Source organism: Heloderma suspectum, chromosome 3, assembly GCF_057233095.1.
Source record: "Heloderma suspectum isolate Gila_16-S chromosome 3, 16-S_ref, whole genome shotgun sequence".
Taxonomy (NCBI): domain Eukaryota; kingdom Metazoa; phylum Chordata; class Lepidosauria; order Squamata; family Helodermatidae; genus Heloderma; species Heloderma suspectum.
Window position 1 is genome coordinate 270,641,009 of NC_139460.1, and position 18,389 is coordinate 270,659,397.

An 18,389-nucleotide genomic window follows, 5' to 3' on the forward strand; every position below is an offset into this window, starting at 1 on the left:
ACACACACACCCTCTATTAAGTGTTGCAGTAATACACTGGTAACTGACAAATGCTCTGAAAAGTGTTTGTGACTTATTACATATCTTGAAGTAGTTCATTAATAAAGCCAGTCATTTATAAACAAAACCAACACATTTATGCAGTTTTCATAAGCAATCAAAAGTTATTTTAAAACAGGACTTTCAAAATGAGCCTTGATGAAATCAGATAAGTGATCAAAAGTGCAGTTCACTCTCATACCAGTTATCAGTGTAGAAGGGGAAAATGTGTATATGACGACCTGGATCGCATGACACACAGCCCCTGTCACAGTGTGCCGAGCATCTCCAAGTGCCAAGCTTGTAATATCAGGTGAACCCAGGCTTGCAATGTCATGTGAACCTCTGGCTTGTTTTAGGGGTATCTGAGGGTTGTGTAACCCTTAAACAACCCCTGCCGCCTGAATTTACACAATGTGACAAGCCATGGCAAGCCAGGCAGCCACCATGCAAAAATGGCACCTGCAGGTGCCCCGCATAATGCAACAGCCCCCGTGGGTAAATTAAGTCACGCTGAGCTGTCATGATGTGTGAACAGGCCCTACCTTGCCTTAAAACCAGTGTTTCATTAATCACAACCTAGGAGCAGTTCATCCAAATATCAAGTACCTTGAAATCAGGATTGTATCCTAAGCTCCTCCATGTCTATTGTGAAGGGATGGCATAACACTAGGGACTATCAGGCAGGGTGGACTGATCTAAGCAAGGAGTGGGCAACCTTTTTGGCCCCAAGGGCAGCATGGAGTGCCAGGTGGTGGATCGGGAATCACAGATCAAAGGATTGGATCTTGGGGGGGGGGTTAAAGCCTCCCTCCACCAGCAGCAATCCTGATCACTGTTTCCCACTGCCATTAGCAGAAGGTAAGCAGCAATCTGTTCCCCACCCTCAGCTAATAGCTTGTCAGCTGGGCAATGCGTAAAGTGGGCAAGGTTCCACAGGAAGCACAGAGAGTGGGCAAGGGTCACATGCAGCCCATGGGTTGCCATATGTGATCTAAAACCTGACAATTTAAATCACTGGTTTACAGAGCAATCCTATAGCAAACTGAATCAAAAGAAAACATTCTTCTAAACATTCTTTGAAATCTTATTGAATACTATACTTGCCAATGCTTGTAGGTCTGACTCCAAAGAAGCCATGCACGTGAATATTTTTTTTATATTTTTTGAATATATATATATATATATACACACACACACACACACACATACACACACACGTGCACGCAGTCAGGGCCAGAAATATTGGTACAAGGATAACTGTTTTGGCATTGGCCTCTGTACACCACCACATTGAAGTTGAAAGGAAATACACCCAGATGGGAGCAAAGTCAGGACTTTCAGCTGTAATTCAAGGGGTGTGACAAAAGTGGGGCACTAACCATTCAGGAAGTACAGCCAGTGGCATACACACACACCCTTCGTTGGTGGCTCAGAAGTAATGGAACAAACCAACATCATTTCAAACTTAAGGATCAACTTTGACACCTGGATGAAAATCCTTTGCAGTCAATGAATGCCTGAAGTCTGGAACCCATGGATATGACCAAATGCTGAGTTTCCTCCCTCAAGATGCTTTGCCAGGCCTTTACTGCAGCTGCCTTCAGCTGCTGCTTGTTTGTGGGTCTTTCTGCCTTCAGTCTTGACTTCAATAAGTGAAAAGCATGCTCTATTGGGTTGAGATCAGGCAACTGACTTGGCCATTGAACAACATCCCACTTCTTTGCCTTCAGAAACTCTTGGGTAGCTTTTGCTGTATGTTTTGGGTCGTTATCCATCTGCAATATGAAGCAGCTTCCTATCAGTTTGGCAGCATTCGGCTGAATCTGAGCAGAAAGTATAGTCCTACACACTTCAGAATTCATCCTGCTGCTTTTATCAGCAGTCAGGTCATCAATAAACACCAGTGAACCAGTTCCATTGGCAGCCATACATGCCCATGCCATAACACTGCCTCCACCATGTTTGACAGATGATGTGGTATGCTTTGGATCATGAGCTGTTCCTTTTCTTCTCCATACTTTTCTCTTCCCATCATTCTGGTACAAGTTAATCTTGGTTTCTTCAGTCCAAAGAATCTTATTCCAGAACCGGGCAGGCTTTTTTAGGTGTTTGCTGGCAAAGGCTAATCTGGCCTTTCGGTTCTTGAGCGTTACCAGTGGTTTGCACCTTGTTGTGAAGCCTCTATATTTACATTCATAAAGCCGTCTCTTGACTGTAGATGTTGACAATGACATGCCTACCTCCTCAAGAGTGTTCTTGACATGGCTAGATGTTGTGAAAGGGTTCCTCTTTACCATGAGTAGAATTCTGCGGTCATCCACTTTAGTTGTTGCCCGTGGTCTTCCAGGCCTTTTGCTATTGCTGAGCTTGCCAGTTCATTCCTTCTTTTTCAGGATGTTCCAAACTGTTGTGTTGGCCACTCCCACTGTTTTTGCTATCTCTCTGATGGGTTTATTTTGTTTCCTCAGCCTAATGATGGTCTCCTTCACTCGTATGGACACCTCTTTGGACCTCATGTTGGGAGTTCCAGTGAACAGCTATCAAATGCAAATGTAACACTCAGAACCACCTCCAGGCTTTTATCTGCTTGATTGGTCATGGGGTACCCAGGAAACAGGCCACACCTGGGCATGCAGCTACTTGTCAGCCATTTGTTCCATTACTTATGAGCCACCAACGATGGGGGGGGGGGTGCCACTGGCTGTCCTTCCTGAATGGTTAGTGCCCCACTTTTGTCAAACCCATTGAATTACAGCTGAAAGTCCTGACTTCGCTCCCATCTGGGTGTGTTTCCTTTCAACTTCAATGTGGTGGTGTACAGAGGCCAAATGCCAAAACAGTTATCTTTCTGGCCCTGACTGTGTGTGTGTCTGTGTATATATATATATTTATATATAAAAACACATACACAGAAGGAGAGTTGACAACACTTTTGCTCAGGAAGCACTTGAAAACAGAAAATACTGGTAGTAAACTTTGTTGTTGTTGACTTGCTTTGCAGAGGAGTCCTATACAGGTCTACTCAGAAGCAGATCCTATTAATTTCACATGACTTATTCCCAGGTAAGTCTCTCATATATTTAAGTGCAAGCAAGTAATCCATCTTGAATTTTCTCCAATCCTGTCAACTATTCAGGGCTACACAAGGTTATAAAATCCTGACCAGGACTGCATTTTACCCACCTACCTCTAACCTCTTGGTCAGGATGCTTACTTCAGTCTGATCCTCCTCTTGGCTCTTAGAAGATTGCCTAGCTTCTTTAAGTTGTTTCTTCAGTAATTTCTCATAGCTTCTTTTCAGTCTGGCTAGCTGAAAGAAAAGCAATGAGATTTCTGTCAGTAAGTGCTGAAGCAGAGGGACAATGGTTCCCTAAAAATCAAATGTTAGCATTTAGCAATCCAAAAAATCTATATTTTACACATCAAGTGCAAGAAGAACTATATACCACAAATGATGAAAAATTTAGTTGACCGAATCCCTAAAATGGTTTAATTAGGGTCAGGGTCAAAACTCAGTTCAGGAATGATAGGAACATTTTTCTCACAGTCTTGTAATTGTGTTTAGGAGCTGTCAGTTTACAGATGATATGTTTTTATTATAGAATTTCTGTTTTTATTTGGAAGGTTTAATGAATATTCTTCATCATAAGAAATGAAAAAATGTTAACCACCTCTCACTGGAAACACAACACAAAAATATTCCCCATAAACCCCCATCCTCCCAACAAACCAAATGCAAACTAATAAATTAAGAAGGGGAAGAGAAAATGGAGAATAGATAGAACAGAAATAGAAGAATGATTAGGACAAAGCCCAAACAGACAGAAGAGGAGAGGGAAATGGCAGGCAAATATGAATTATCAATATGTTTTAATTGTTATAGCAACCGGTTAGTATTATTTTTATTTATAAATTTATGAGTCGCCTTTAGGCCCAGATAGGGTACCCAAGGCAACTTACAATTAAAACTTAAAAACTATATATATATTTGAAAATGTGAAATTTGATTTAGAACGATCTAGTCTGCTATCAAGAGTCACACTTCTTTGCTGCAACAAGAATGGAGAGGGATGAAGAGGTGTACAACCCATGGCGCCTTGGCCACTTCTAGTGTGGCTCATGGAACTGTGGAGATCCCGCCCAGACTTTCCCTTGCTAGCGCTGGCTAAGGAAAGCCTGGGATTTCCCTTGGCAGCACTATCACTGGCAAGGGAACCCTTTCTCTTATCTCCAGTATCTCCTTTCTCTCTCCTCAGAGATAAGGAAATGGTTTCCCTTACTAACGCTATCAAGGGAAAGCCCTGTTGGGGGATGTGCATGACTGTCTGAGCATATGAGCATTTGTGCATAGCCCCTAGCACCCCAGCAGGCACCCTGAAGGGCCAAAAATGTTGTACACCCCTGAAGCAGATTGGAGAAAAGTGCACGTTGCATATGCAACTTTGTTTTTAATTGTGAACAAAGTTCTATAAATATCAGTAATTCTAGAACTCTAACTTGGGAAATTCAGACAGAATTATCTACTATTTTGCTATTATCTATTTCGCTACTCTGAAAAAGGGACCAAGCTAGAGCAGGAATTACGACACAGCACACTAGAACTAATATACTTGGAGACTGCCCTGCTATGATATTTCCTGAGTTGCTGATGCTCCTCAGCCTTCCTGACTGTCCCATAGTGCTGCCACTCCAGCGTCCAATCTTCTCAAAGATCTGCCACAGCACCTCAGTTTTACATGGCAGAATTTTACTATCCCTGTGGCAGCACCTCCTAAACAAGAACCATTACTCATGCTGAAATGAAAAGACTTAAGATGTAGATAGATGCCCCTAGCTTGCAAAAGAGCACAAAATTAATTTTGTTTATGGCCTACAGTAAGCAGGACTTGAACCAACTCTCCAGAGAGAAAAGGTTAATGCATTACTAGTCTCTGATGGCATTTAACTTCACACAGCTGACAAGCGAGGAGGAGGGAGGACAAAAAGTGAAGGCCAAACATGAAATGCTGTCACAGCATCTGAGACCTTACAATTAAATAGTTGCAGTACATCAAGTCTGTCTGTTTCTAATTTTCTTAATGAATATTTTTTTAAACACATTTAGGCTGCAATTCTATGCACATTTACTTGGGGACAAGCTTCAATGAACACAGGCCTTACTTCCAAATAAATGTGTATACGATCAGGCCCCCTGTGTTCTAAGAATGCCATATTATCATGCCCACAAGGAGAATATACATAAGTTCCTCATGTAAAGAATACACAGAGAACTGCTGTGGTATAAGCAGCCAACCACTTCCAGCTATAGGGAACACTAGCCTAAGGGAAAGCAGAATCCATGCTTAATCCATTACGTAGACAAGAGATCTGAAACTACCGACTTTGCAAAGGCAACTTAGCAGCCATTTCGAATGACATACAAGCACCACCAAATAGGAGTGGAGATGCAAAGTGCTGTATCTTATTAGCTAGAAGAGAGAACATAATGAATCTGGGCTTCAGGCTACTAACAATGAAGTTTACTAAACCAAAGGCTCACCTCTTAGACTGAATGTGATTAGTTACCAGATCCTGAAGGAAAAGTTAAGTTCTAAAGCAGATTGTGAAAATGGTAGGAAAACATTCTTTTTCATGAGGTCTTAATATGTGTAGAGTCCATCTGCTGTAAATGCATTGGATTTCACATCCAAGGCTGGGTTCTATTGTTGGAGGATCTTAAGGGGGCAATCCTATGCACGTTTAGACAGAAAAAAGTCCTACAACTCCCAGGATTCCCCAGCAAGCCTCGGAGTTGTAAGACTTTTCTGTCTAAACATGTACAGGATTGCACCCTAAAGAGCTTTCCTTCTCTACTAACAGAATAAAGCAAGGAATAAGTCAAGGGACACATTTCTTTAAAGTGAAATACATATACCATCTATATTTTCTCAAAAATGAATCAATACACTCTGCTACATGTCGGCTGTATTTGCTCTTGTTAATACCATTTGCCTTTGTTGATCTGAAAACAATACACAATTTTTGGTTTCAGTTTAACTTTTCTTCTGTACCAAGATATATAACTACATTACACAGGGAAAAGACTGCAACTATTTCATGTAGTAGACTGTTGATATATAAACAAGGCTACCTTAAACCTCACAGTGATTGTGCAGTAAAGGAATGGTACCTCCTTGTGCCCACTGCAATGCAATGATATAACCACAAAACATTGAAACCATTTAAAATAATTGTTTCAAGTTCTCCGACAATTTACGAGTGTAAGTTTTAGGAAAAATTGACAAGTGTTGTGAAATGTGCATTTTTTGTCTCCAACAAGTTCTCATTTTACTGCTTTTGTCAGTAGCGCATATATATACATATATACATAAACACACACACACAATCAATGTCAACATTACAGATATGGAAATATTTAAAAATTACATTAAAAGGCAAATATCGAACAGTATAAAGCTGGGCTTGGGGAGGCTCACCTCTTCCTGGACTTTTGTTAACTGCTGTTCATATTCCATAGTCATGTCATGATTCAGTTGTTCCATCCCTTCCAGTCTCTGGCACAACCTCTCAATCTGAAAGAAATCAGAACACATTAGCATTACAGTATAGAAAATCCCTACTGGCAAATGTTCAGTGGATAGTGGGGGAAAAAGAGACAGAAAAAGAGAACTGAAGATGTGAAAATCATCCTGTTCTGTACAAACAAGGCAGGATCTTCTACACTCTAGGAGTGGAGAATGGTTTTTTTTCTGCCAAGGGTCGCTTTTCCTCAGGGGTTATCTGTCGGAGCCATGGGCAGGGCCAGAGTCAATAGTGAGCAGGATAACTCCTTTTGTCTCCACCCACTTCCTCTCCACCCAGCAGATTGCTGGGGGAAAGACAGACCGGTCTTGCCAGAGGTCAGAACTCATCACTTGCATAGGTCTTTCTTCCACTTCCCCCTTCCCACTGCTCTGTCTGTTTCCCCACCACCACCGTTTCTTCCCTCCAGCCGTCCTTCTTTGTCTCTTGTCTCCCCACACCTGCATGCAATTAAGCCAAGGGCTGCTGTTTGGGGGTTGTAGGACTTTCTACACATCATTTTCCTCAGAAGTTAACCCAAACCCTGCTACAGTGGCTGCTCCACCTCAAATAGCTGAAGGGTTTGAGACTCCCCAGGTGAAACAAAGAAAACAAACGACAACTGAGCTGGAAGACTGATCTGGCTGATCACTGAAACAGGATGGAACAAAAGTATCTTTGGCCCGTGATGCACTTTAAGGCTCCCAACACAAGGACAGAGGAGTAAAAAAAAATACGCAAAAAAAAAAGGAAAAATTGCTACACCGTCCAACCACAGCACCAAAAATCTACACAACTGAGGAGGAGGCACAGCAGCCCATGTTAAGCCCCGCTGGCCAAGTTTGCACAACACAACAATTCATGGTCAGGGGTTGAATATTCAAGATGGCCCCTGTGGGCACCATGGCTCATCATGGCTTAAGTAAGCCATGACGAGCCGCAGTGTGTCAGGCAAATCCAGTTACTGTTTGGGAGCCAGAAGAAGGGAACACAGTTTATACTCTCCCTCTCAAGATAGACACAGGGGGCTATCACAAATAAAGAACAGGGGAAAATAATGTACTGTCTATGCCAGCTATACACAGTGATAATGAAACAAATGCAGTATGTAGAACAAATGCTGTGTCATACCCTAATGGGAAAAGCAACAACTAAGCCAATTACTGGAACCATTACCCAATATAACCAGAGTGAAATTTCTTTCCCAATTCTAGATACTGTGATTAGTCAGTGTAGGCAGGGGCAATTTGTTGTGAGGCCACTACTAAAGTCCTTCCTGGAGCCTGGGGATTGTGACAACTACCAGACCCATTACAAGCATACCTACCAGCCCATTACAAGCATAAGCCACAGCTCATCTGCCAATTTTGCCAATGTAAAATGAATATGATTTGCATATCATTTGCACAACTGCCAAACTACAGCTAGTAGATACGTTGCATTTCTTTTACAGTATTCTTATTTAGAAGTTGCCCCCCTCAAATTACTCTGCATTTGTAAAAATGCTGATACAGGCATTTGGCAATGTTACGAGGGTACAATTTTATGCAGGGTCAATGTCTATACTGAAATTTTATAGAGAAAGGAATTTGAGCCAAATGAATGTAACACAAAACCCATAAAAGTACCTCTTTGCGTTTCTCATCCAACGCATTCCTGAGAGTGGACAACTCCTGCTCTCGGATATCCAAACAGGACTCCAGTGCCTGAGTTTGGCTTTCCCATTCTGCTCTCTTATGAGCCACCATGATATCTATCTGCTTCATCAGCTCCTGCAGTTCAGCCTCACATGAAGTCAGGAAGCCTCTGCTGTCAAGAAAAGAGCCTATTTGGACCATACAGTAGATACCAGAATAGAGATGCTAGGTAAGCAACATTTTCTGTCTGTCAGTCTCTCTTTTTCCTAAACACCATAACCACACTCTGGGTAATAGTAATGCTTCCTTGACCATCCCTTACCAGGATCCCTTAATTTCAATGGTAAGAGATGGGTTTCTTCAGCCAAAAGCAGTAAGGACAGCACTCAGAAAAAACATGTGACAGGGCAATGTGATATAATTTGAGCATACTGTGGATTTGGTACAACAGATACACACATGCACAAGGATAAAGCTAGGAAACCGGCACAGCACCAAACATCATTTATTTTGTTTGTTGTATTTGTTCATTAATTTATAAAATATATTCTCTAAGCAACTCACACAATCAAATATAAAACAAAATCAAAACAATAAAAATGTAAGTAAAAATAAAATCCAACCCCGACATAAAAGCCATGGCTAAAACAAATGCCAATCAAATATATAAACACACACACACCCCCTTAGAACCGGGAGGGGGAAAGGAAAACCATCTGTAGGAAATTTTCAGGCAGCATGGAGAGTTGCAAAGGGGGAAAAGGGCGTGCTAATGGAAGTTGGGTTTAACCCATTCTATATAAACATTAAAACATTTTTTAAAGTTTAAATAAAGAAAATAAAAATGACCTGAAGGCATCAGTTAATTTGAATTTATCTAATCCAAGAGTGCCAACTTTATTTTCCTTTCCATATCCTAAACTTGGAAGTAAAGCCCTCTGATTAACTGGAAGTGACTTCTGAGTAAACATGTTTATGACCATTCTGTGTTTTAAGGTGCAATCCTATGCACACAGAGAAAAAAGTCCTACAACTCCCAGCATTCCCCAGCAAGCATGGCTAGCTGGGCAATGCTGGGAGTTGTAGGACTTTTTTTCTGTCTAAATATACACAGGATTGCATCCTCAGCCTCTTAAAAAGTGTAACTACAATTAAAAGACAAGAGACCAAGACTATATGGACCTGTGCTGTTTTCAAGGTTTAAGATCTCTGCCCTGAGAAAACAAAATACTTCCAAATATAAATCTTAAAATAAGATGACATTCCTTCCCTCTTCACCCCTACCCTAAAGTACAAGCCAGAAACAGTGATTTCAGGGAGAGGTGTGTCAGGGCAGAATTCAGTTTTTACCAGCAACTCCATGCTATTCTTCAGAAGACCATGTTACACCTTTCAGCATCCTGAACCAATAAAACACTGGGCTAAATCCAATGTCATGCAAGCTGACTTCTGCTCATGCAATGGGAGTTTCTCTTCCCTTCCTACCCCCACTTGCCCCTCAAATCTCCTCCAGAGGGGCCCCAACCCTCTAAAAGATGTGGGGCACACACAGGGGACCGCAGGGGGGAGGAGAAATCCAATCCACCTGCAGTGTGGGTTCACCTAGCAGGACACTTAAATACAACCCATATGTAAGATTTTGCAGCTAAACAAGAACACTCGGATTCTACATAAAATAGGATGTTACCACTGTCAATGGAAGTTTTCCAATTGATTTTGACAGGAACTAAAGCAGAATGCTTCATTGAAGGCAAAAGTTTGCTTAATGAAATGGAAACGTTATTAGCTAAATTAGTACCTAAGATCATAAATACAACCATAAATACTGTCTGGAAACTTACCATTTCCAAGTTAACTGAGGAGGTTTTTAATGTTTCTATACAAAACCTCTAGCACAAAGGGGAAGGGGTTACACCAAGTTTAATACACAAGAGACAGTGTACAGCCCAGTTATCAATTTTGCAAACAGGGGTTTAAAACATATATGCTGACAAGTTCTTAAATACAGCAGCAAGGATGACAATGTAATAATGGGACAAAATACATTTGCAATCATTTGCTCTAAATTGCCAGCAAGGGTTGGCAACTTAGAGCTTTGGAGATTCCACTCTGGTACAGTAATCAGTTAAAGTTGCTCTGCTAACTTCTCTGGAACTATGCAAGTTGCTAGACCAGGGACAACACTCAGAATTGCAAGATAGAGCCCTGCAGAAAAGAAGCTCTTGCTGATCTTTACCTTTTTAATTTGCCTGTCAAATACAAAAGTCTAAAAAGAAATGGAAATCAACAGGTTAAGAGACTGAAATTCCTCATTGTCCCCATAGTGTCCATAATACTTTTACAACTTGACAAATTTTCTACAAGGAAAAATACTTTTAAAGAAGCTAACTTTACTCTGTTGTGCCAGAGGACTTAAGAACAAGCTACAATCATGCTCAAAACTGGGCGTTTCAGTTTCAGATACAAGAAGCAGCTTTATACTTAATCTGTTTGGCCAACTATTTGTCAATGATAACTGACAACGGTTCTCCCAAGTCTCTGCAGAGGCCTCTCCCAGAACCGCTACATTCAACCCTTTAGCTGGAGATGCTGGTAAAATCTAATCAGGAAGTGGGTGTGGGAGTTCAAGTGCAGAGAGTGGGGCTGTTTGCATGACACAACAGCTCACTTTTGGTTATTGAACCCAAAGTGAGGGTGCAATGCAAGCAGCAGCCACTTTGAATATACAACCCCCATTTGGGCATGGATTATGCAAATGTGGATTATGCGAGGGGTAAACAACCCTCACATAACCCAGTGGTTGAGTGCGGGTTGTTGTTGAACCATGAGTTAGCATGTTGTCTAAACCCAGGACATCTTCCACAGGATGGCTTGTTAACTATGTAGCATGGCTTGTTAACCACCCTGAACAACCCAACAACAAACCATGGGTTCTCAGCTTGTTTGAAGAAAAATAAGCCACACTACATGGTTAACAAGCCACCCTGTGGAAAATGTCCTGGGTTCAGACAACACGCTAACCCATGGTTCAACAACAACCCACACTCAACCACTGGGTGAAGGTTAGTGTATTGTGCAAATGCAGTCTCTGTCTATTTTAAGCCTTGCATAACCCACGCTTGCCAGGTTTGCATGACACGACAACCCCCAAGCAGGGGTTGCATATGCAACCTGACACCCATAGGCACTAAGCAATAACGCCTCCCCCAAAATGTGGTTACATAATTCACATTCAAGTTCTGAGGCGTGCCAGGACAAACATGTTTAGAGCATACCAATGTTTAGAACTTGGCAATCACTTTTCATACACGGTTAACACATTATGCAAAGTACTCGGTATTTTACTTTGTTTTTTTATTGTAGATCTGCTTTTTTATCTCAGATATGACAAATATGTTAACAAAGGGTAGTGTCTTTCAATTTGCAGATCACACTGTAAGATCCACTGTATTCACCCTAACTCGGAGTAAAGATTTCACACTAGATACTAATGATTTCAATGTTTATGTTAAGGGCACTAAAAACAATAATCATATTTGTTATATGACATAGATCATGAACCTTTCCATATTTATTTTTCATATTTTGATCTGTTTCTAAGGGGTGGCCTTTCAGAGTCTTTTGAAGTTTTTGGTGAAGACCAGATTTGATTTTATTTATTTATTATTAAATTTATTAATCGCCCATCTGGCTGGTCACCCAGCCACTCTGGGCAATGTACAACATACAATAAAAACAGTTTAAAACAATAAAATTCTACAATAAAAACATTTTCTAAAATACCCTAACCCACCCCAAATGCCTGCCTGAACAACGACGTTTTTAATGCACGACGGAAGCTCATTAAAGAGGGGGCATGATGGAGTTCCCTAGGGAGGGAGTTCCACAGAGTGGGGGCCACCACAGAAAAGACCCTCTCCCTCGTCCCCACCAGTCTAGCTGTCCTGGCTGATGGGACAGAGAGAAGGCCATCCGAGGCTGATCTTGTTAAGCGGCCTGTCTGGTGCTGCTGGAGGCGCTCCTTAAGATAGGCTGGGCCGGAACCATATAGGGTTTTAAAGGTCAAAACCAACACCTTGAATTTGGCCCGGAAAACAACTGGTAACCAGTGCAACTCCTTCAGCACTGGAGTGATGTGATCTCGCCGGCGGCTGCCTTTAATCAGGAGAGCCGCCGCGTTCCGTACCAGCTGCAGTTTCCAAACCATCTTCAAGGGTAACCCCACGTAGAGCGCATTACAGTAGTCTAAACGAGAGGAGACCAGGGCATGTACTACCGATGGGAGCAGATGGTCGGGAAGGAAGGGGCGCAGCCACCGTATCAGATGGAGTTGATACAGCGCTGTCTGGCTCACAGCTGACACCTGAGCCTCCATGGACAGCTGGGAGTCCAAAATGACCCCCAGGCTGCGGACCTGGTCTTTCAAGGGTAACTGTACCCCATTCAACACCAGGTCAACATCCCCCAGCCTCCTCTTGTCTCCCACCAAAAGTGCCTCGGTCTTGTCAGGGTTCAGCTTCAACCTATTCCTCCCCATCCAGCCACTCACCATCTCCAGACATTTGGCAGGGATTCTATGGCCAACCTTGGTGAAGATTTAAACGGGAGGTAGAGCTGCGTGTCATCCACATATTGATGACACTGCACCCCAAACCTCCTGATGATAGCCACCAGCAGCTTCACATAGATGTTAAATAGCATCGGGGAGAGGATGGAACCCTGTGGCACCCCACAAGTGGCCACGGGTCAGAAACCTCCTCTCCCAGTGCTACCCTCTGGTACCTGCTGGAGAGGAAGGACCAGAACCACTGCAATACGATGTCCCCAATGCCCAACCCCTCCAGGCGGTCCAGGAGGATACCGTGGTCAACGGTATCGAAAGCCGCTGAGAGGTCGAGGAGAATAAGGACGGAGCATTCACCCCTATCCAGAGCCCTCCTCATATCATCTACCAAGGCGACCAAGGCCATTTCTGTCCCATGCCCAGGCCTGAAGCCCGACTGAAATGGGTCTAGATAATCAGTTTCTTCCAAGTGTGCCTTCAACTGAACCGCCACCACCCGCTCAATCACCTTGCCCAAAAATGGCAGATTTGAGACTGGGCGAAAGTTGTTCAGAACTTGAGGATCCAAGGAGGGCTTCTTTAAGAGCGGTCTTATCACTGCCTCCTTGAGGGCTGATGGCATCACTCCCTCCTCAAGGGAGGCGTTCACCACCGCCCTGATCCCCTCACCCAGTCTCTCTCTGCAGCTCATAATGAGCCAAGATGGGCAAGGATCAAGTAAGCAGGTGGTTGGCCGTACCGATGAAAGCACCTTGTCCACTTCATCAGGAGGAAGAAGCTGGAACCGATCCCACAAAACCGGTTTGCCACAGGCCGCCTCTTGCTCACTAACTGTATCCACAGCGTGCAGAGTAACACACCTAATCTGATCAATTTTATCTGCAAAGTGCCTTGCCAAGGCCTCACAGGAGGCCTTAGAATGCTCCAGTGGTTCCGGAGCCACAGGACCGACCAGGCTCCGGACCACTTGGAACAGCCTCCTGGGACAGCACTCTGCAGACGTCATGGAGGCAGCATAATATTCCTTTTTTGCTGCCTTCACCGCCACGTGATAGGCTGAAGATACAGCTCTAGCCCGTGTCTGATCGTCTTTGGAGCGAGACTTCCGCCACCGGCGCTCTATCCATCTCACCTCCTGTTTCAGAGCTCGTAACCGCGGATAGAACCACGGTGCAGTCCAAGCCCTGTTCAGGGGGAGAGGGCGTTTCGGAGCCACCTGATCTAATGCCCCAGTGATTGCGGCATTCCAGCCACCCACCAGGGTCTCGACCGAGTGGCCGTTGGCATGCCCCAGAGAATCCCCAAGTGCGTTCAGGAATCCATTTGGATCCATAAGACGCCTGGGGCGGACCATTTTAATGGGTCCTCCACCCCTGCGGAGGGGATGTGGAACCGAGAAGTCCAACGTCACCAGATAGTGATCTGACCATGACAAGGGGGTGGTGGATATACCCCCGACTTCCAGATCACTCCCCACTTCTCCAGAAACAAATACAAGGTCTAGTGCATGACCAGCTACATGGGTGGGCCCAGTTAGAATATGGTGCAACTCCCAGGAGGCTATGGTCTCCATGAAGTCCCGAGGTGCTCCTGTGAGGATGGCCTCCGAATGTACGTTGAAGTCCCCCAACACCAGTAAGTTAGGGGACTGTACACGCATATCAGAGACCACCTCAAGCACCTCGGCCAGGGAGTCAGTCGTGCAGCGGGGTGGACGGTACACGAGCAGAATCCCCAGACTGCCCTTCGGGCCCAACCTCCAGTACATGCACTCAGCAACCTTGGTCTCCAGGAGAGGGGGTCTGGTGAAGACCAAGGACTCTCGGTAGATAACAGCCACTCCCCCTCCCCGATCCCCAGCCCTCAGCTGCTGTGCATATGAAAATCCAGCTGGACACATGGCTGCAAGGGTTGGAGCAGCAGCCTCGGCCAGCCAGGTCTCCGTAATACATGCCTGGTCTGCACCCTCGTCCAGGATCATGTCATGGATGAGGGAGGTTTTCTGGGTAACAGACCTGGCACTGCAGAGCAGGAAATGAAGACCAGAAGATGGGGTCACGCCTCCCCCAGCCATCCTTTGGCTCTGGACAGGCCCAGAGCAGGGGACAGATACTACACATCTCTCCCTTGTTCCCCTTACCTGGCATGGCCTGCCCCTAGCGCTCCACCAGCGCCTGCCGCCCAGCCTCGGTATCTTCTGGCCCCCAACACTCCCCCCACTGCCTCCATCAGGTGGACACATGCCCCCTTGCTCCCGCCTATCAGGCAGGCTACCCACCCCTAAAACCACAACAAAATCCCCCAGGAAAAACACACACACACACACACACAAAAAACAATTAAAAATCCCCTTAAAAATAACGCCAGGCCGGAGTCCACAGGGAAGGCCAGGTGGTGGTGGTGGTGGCGGCAGCAGCAGCAGCAGCAGCAGGCCCAGCAACAGCAGGCCCAGCAGCAGCAGGCACGCCTCTTCCCCGGTGGTGGTGGTGGCCTCTCCTGCAGGCCCTGGCTCTCCCAGGCCACCTCAGCCAGCCAGCTTATGTAGCCCCTCCAGGGAGGGCAGGTGGAGCAGCACAGCTGGCTCGGTACCTGGGGGCCTGGTCCTGCAGGGACTGGCGGTCTGCCAGGCAGATTAGTAGTGGATAAATGGGAATGAGACTTAAGTGAGGGGAAGAAAAAACTGAAGCTATTCAAGTTGAAGCTGGACAGTGTCCCAATCTCCTGAAAACCTTGGCTAAATCTTTGCAGTCTCTGCTTGATTAATATTTTAAAAGCCAAAACAAATTGTTACATGCACAGTGAACAGTGGTGCAGCTAGGTCTGGACCATGAGACCGAAGTCCACCGTCCACCAAATGATCTCCCAGAGAGTGGCAGGTGATGGAGACAGCAGCAAACAGCTCCAGTTCCAGTACCTGGGCTAGCATGCCACAGTGTCTTTCCTTTAAAAAACATTTCATAGTCAGAGGGCAGCTGACCAGGCAAGTACATGGTTAGATATTCACGTTGTTCTTTTTTTAAAAAATACATTATCCGTTTCTATAACAAAATGGTGCTTATATCCAGTAAATGTGTTAAGTATCAGAGCAGCAAGAACAAACTTCATTTTATATCTGGAGTCGTGATGGTGCTATGATTTGAGTTCAAAATGCAAAGCTGCACATGCTCAAAGTATTATTATTTTTTATTCAGGGTTGGAAAGGAGTTTTTTTATTGTGTTTTTATTCAAACACCTCAGGAATGCAGAAGCAGTTGTAAAGCATAGAATGGCGGTGGGTGGGGAGGAGAGAAGATAAACATTAGCTGTGTGCTTCACCACTGAAGTAATACACATGGGCATCTAGAGGTGGGAGCCTGTAAAACCATTAAGTCCAGGATCTAAAATTATCTACCTCCACCACTGTCAGTGAACATAAATATGCACACACTGTATTGTCCTGTTGTACAGAACATAGGATTTATACTGAGCAAGACCATTGGTCCATTGAGGCCAGTAACATCGATACGAAAGGGTTTCAAGTTGGATACTTTCCTAGCCCTGTCTGGAAATGCTGATGATTGAACCAGGGACCTTCCGCATGCAAAGCACAATCTCTTCCACTGAACTATAGCTTTGTATCCTCCAAATTGTATTGGGAGTGCTTTGGTAACATAAGACCAATTCCTCTCATTCTCTCTCCTCATCTCCTTCCACAACTGAAGAAAAATTCATGATGTTTGTAGAGAGTAAGGACTTATTCTTGCATTGTTACTGAAATTAGACCAACCAGATTAACTATCAAACTCAACAAGATAAACATCTTCATACATTGGGCAGTGGAGTGCAGATATGCCAACCATCAGAATGACGTAACATAATTACTATTTAAGGAAAGAGGAAGTCTGTAAGGCCGCACTTCTAAGCATACTTACTTGGAATAAGGTTAATTAAATATAGCATGCATAAGACTGGACTGCAAAAGTTTCCCTATAATCAAACTGATCTCTTTTTCAGAGCAGCTTTGTAATTCACAGTGCCACCAAATTTTCAACCAACTCTTGCAGCTGTACCTTTAACAAAAGGTTTGATATGCAGGAATTAGAAGGCAAAGAAAAGTACCAGGGGCCATTGCAGGAAAATACTGCAGAGACTGAGCTGCCACTAAATTAGAGTACAGGTTTAAGCCATAATTAAAACAATAGTATCAAAACAATTAATAAATTGGGACTAATTTATTAAAGAGGAATCCAATTTCTGGAGGGTTTCACATAAAGAAGAGCAGCTTCGTAAGAACATTCTGGAAGCTGCTGCTGTTATTTTTCTGTCAGAATGGCAACACCCACCAGAAAGAGTACACATTTGAAAGACAGTATCATGGTTTCAGATAATGCCAGCAAAGGAGGAGATCTGAGCACAATAATGTGGAAGCAAGACATCATGCTGGGGGTGGAGGGGAAGTGGCTGATATCTGAAGCCCACATGCAAAACAACTTTGTGTTTTAACAAAATTAAAAATAGTATACACATACCTGCCTTGTCCTTGCTTTTTCATTCTTTCTAGCAATGCCTCCATCCTGAAATCACATCCTTCGGGGCAGCTGAGAAAGCAAACAAAGCAAAGGTTATGCTATGGCAATTCATCATTATATCCAATCCCTCTCTAGGTAACTGCAAATGTGTGAGATGTGTCTGACAACTGTGAAAGGAAAGAAAGGGTGAAGAATTACAAAATTTATAGTATAGAAGGAGGGAATAGCTGTCACTTCAATAAATTTACAGGCCAAATGTTGGACAGGTTATACATTAAAAAAATCACAAGATAACAGAACAGTGTTCACTTAACACCAGAATTTGCTAGCACTTCAGTTAATTCTATGCACTGTTTCAGAACAAAAAGATGGGGGATATTACATGGCCACAGCATTCCAAAATCAGGAGTGCCAGTGCCAACTATATGGGACCACTCACAATTATTTTGCTATGTTTGTGTCCTGCTCTCTCCCTGTGAGGCATGTCCCGTCTAGGCACTAATGGGCTGGTCTTAAAACAGAACTAATGCAAGTAGTCAAGAAAAAAATCACAAGACCACTTTAGAGAAGAAGAAGAAGAAATCCAACTAATACAAGAGATTCTGATAAGAACGTAAGAAGAACTATACTGGATCAGACCAAGGGTCCATCTAGTCCAGCATTCTGTTCACACAGTGGCCAACCAGCTGTCAACTAGGAACCCACAAGCAGGACATGAATGCAACAGCACCCTCCCACCCATGCTCCACAGCAACTGGTGTACATAGGCTCACTGCCTCTGGTACTGGAGGTGGCACATAGCCATCAAGACTAGTAGCCATTGATAGCCTTCTCCTCCAGGAATTTGTCTAACCCCCTTTTAAAGCCATCCAAATTGGTGGCCATCACTACATCCTATGGTAGCGAATTCCGTAGTTTAACTATGCACTGTGTGAAGTAGTACTTTCTTTTATCCATCCTGAACCTCCCACCAATCAGCTTCATGGGATGACCCCGGGTTCTAGTATTTTGAGAGAGGGAGAAAAATGTCTCCCTGTCCACATTCTGCACACCATGCATCGTTTTGTACACCTCTGT

The 18,389-nt window shown here is 44.0% G+C and overlaps 1 protein-coding gene across 21 annotated transcripts in view; it reads right to left on the bottom strand.

Annotated features, from left to right (window-relative positions):
* Window positions 1-18,389, bottom strand: part of CEP63 (centrosomal protein 63) — an 80,203-nt gene that overhangs the window by 51,116 nt on the left and 10,698 nt on the right. For 9 of the 21 annotated variants that reach the window (XM_084846943.1, XM_084846935.1, XM_084846922.1 and 6 more), the window contains 4 exons: window positions 17,313-17,381; window positions 8,232-8,412; window positions 6,519-6,614; window positions 3,230-3,352 (listed from right to left, as the gene is read on the bottom strand). In XM_084846943.1, coding sequence (XP_084703069.1) covers window positions 3,230-3,352; window positions 6,519-6,614; window positions 8,232-8,412; window positions 17,313-17,356 — 444 coding nt within the window. In that variant the 5' untranslated portion in view covers window positions 17,357-17,381. The remainder of the gene's footprint in view (window positions 1-3,229; window positions 3,353-6,518; window positions 6,615-8,231; window positions 8,413-17,312; window positions 17,382-18,389) is intronic. The other 12 variants (XM_084846927.1, XM_084846932.1, XM_084846929.1 and 9 more) reach the window with 3 other exon arrangements.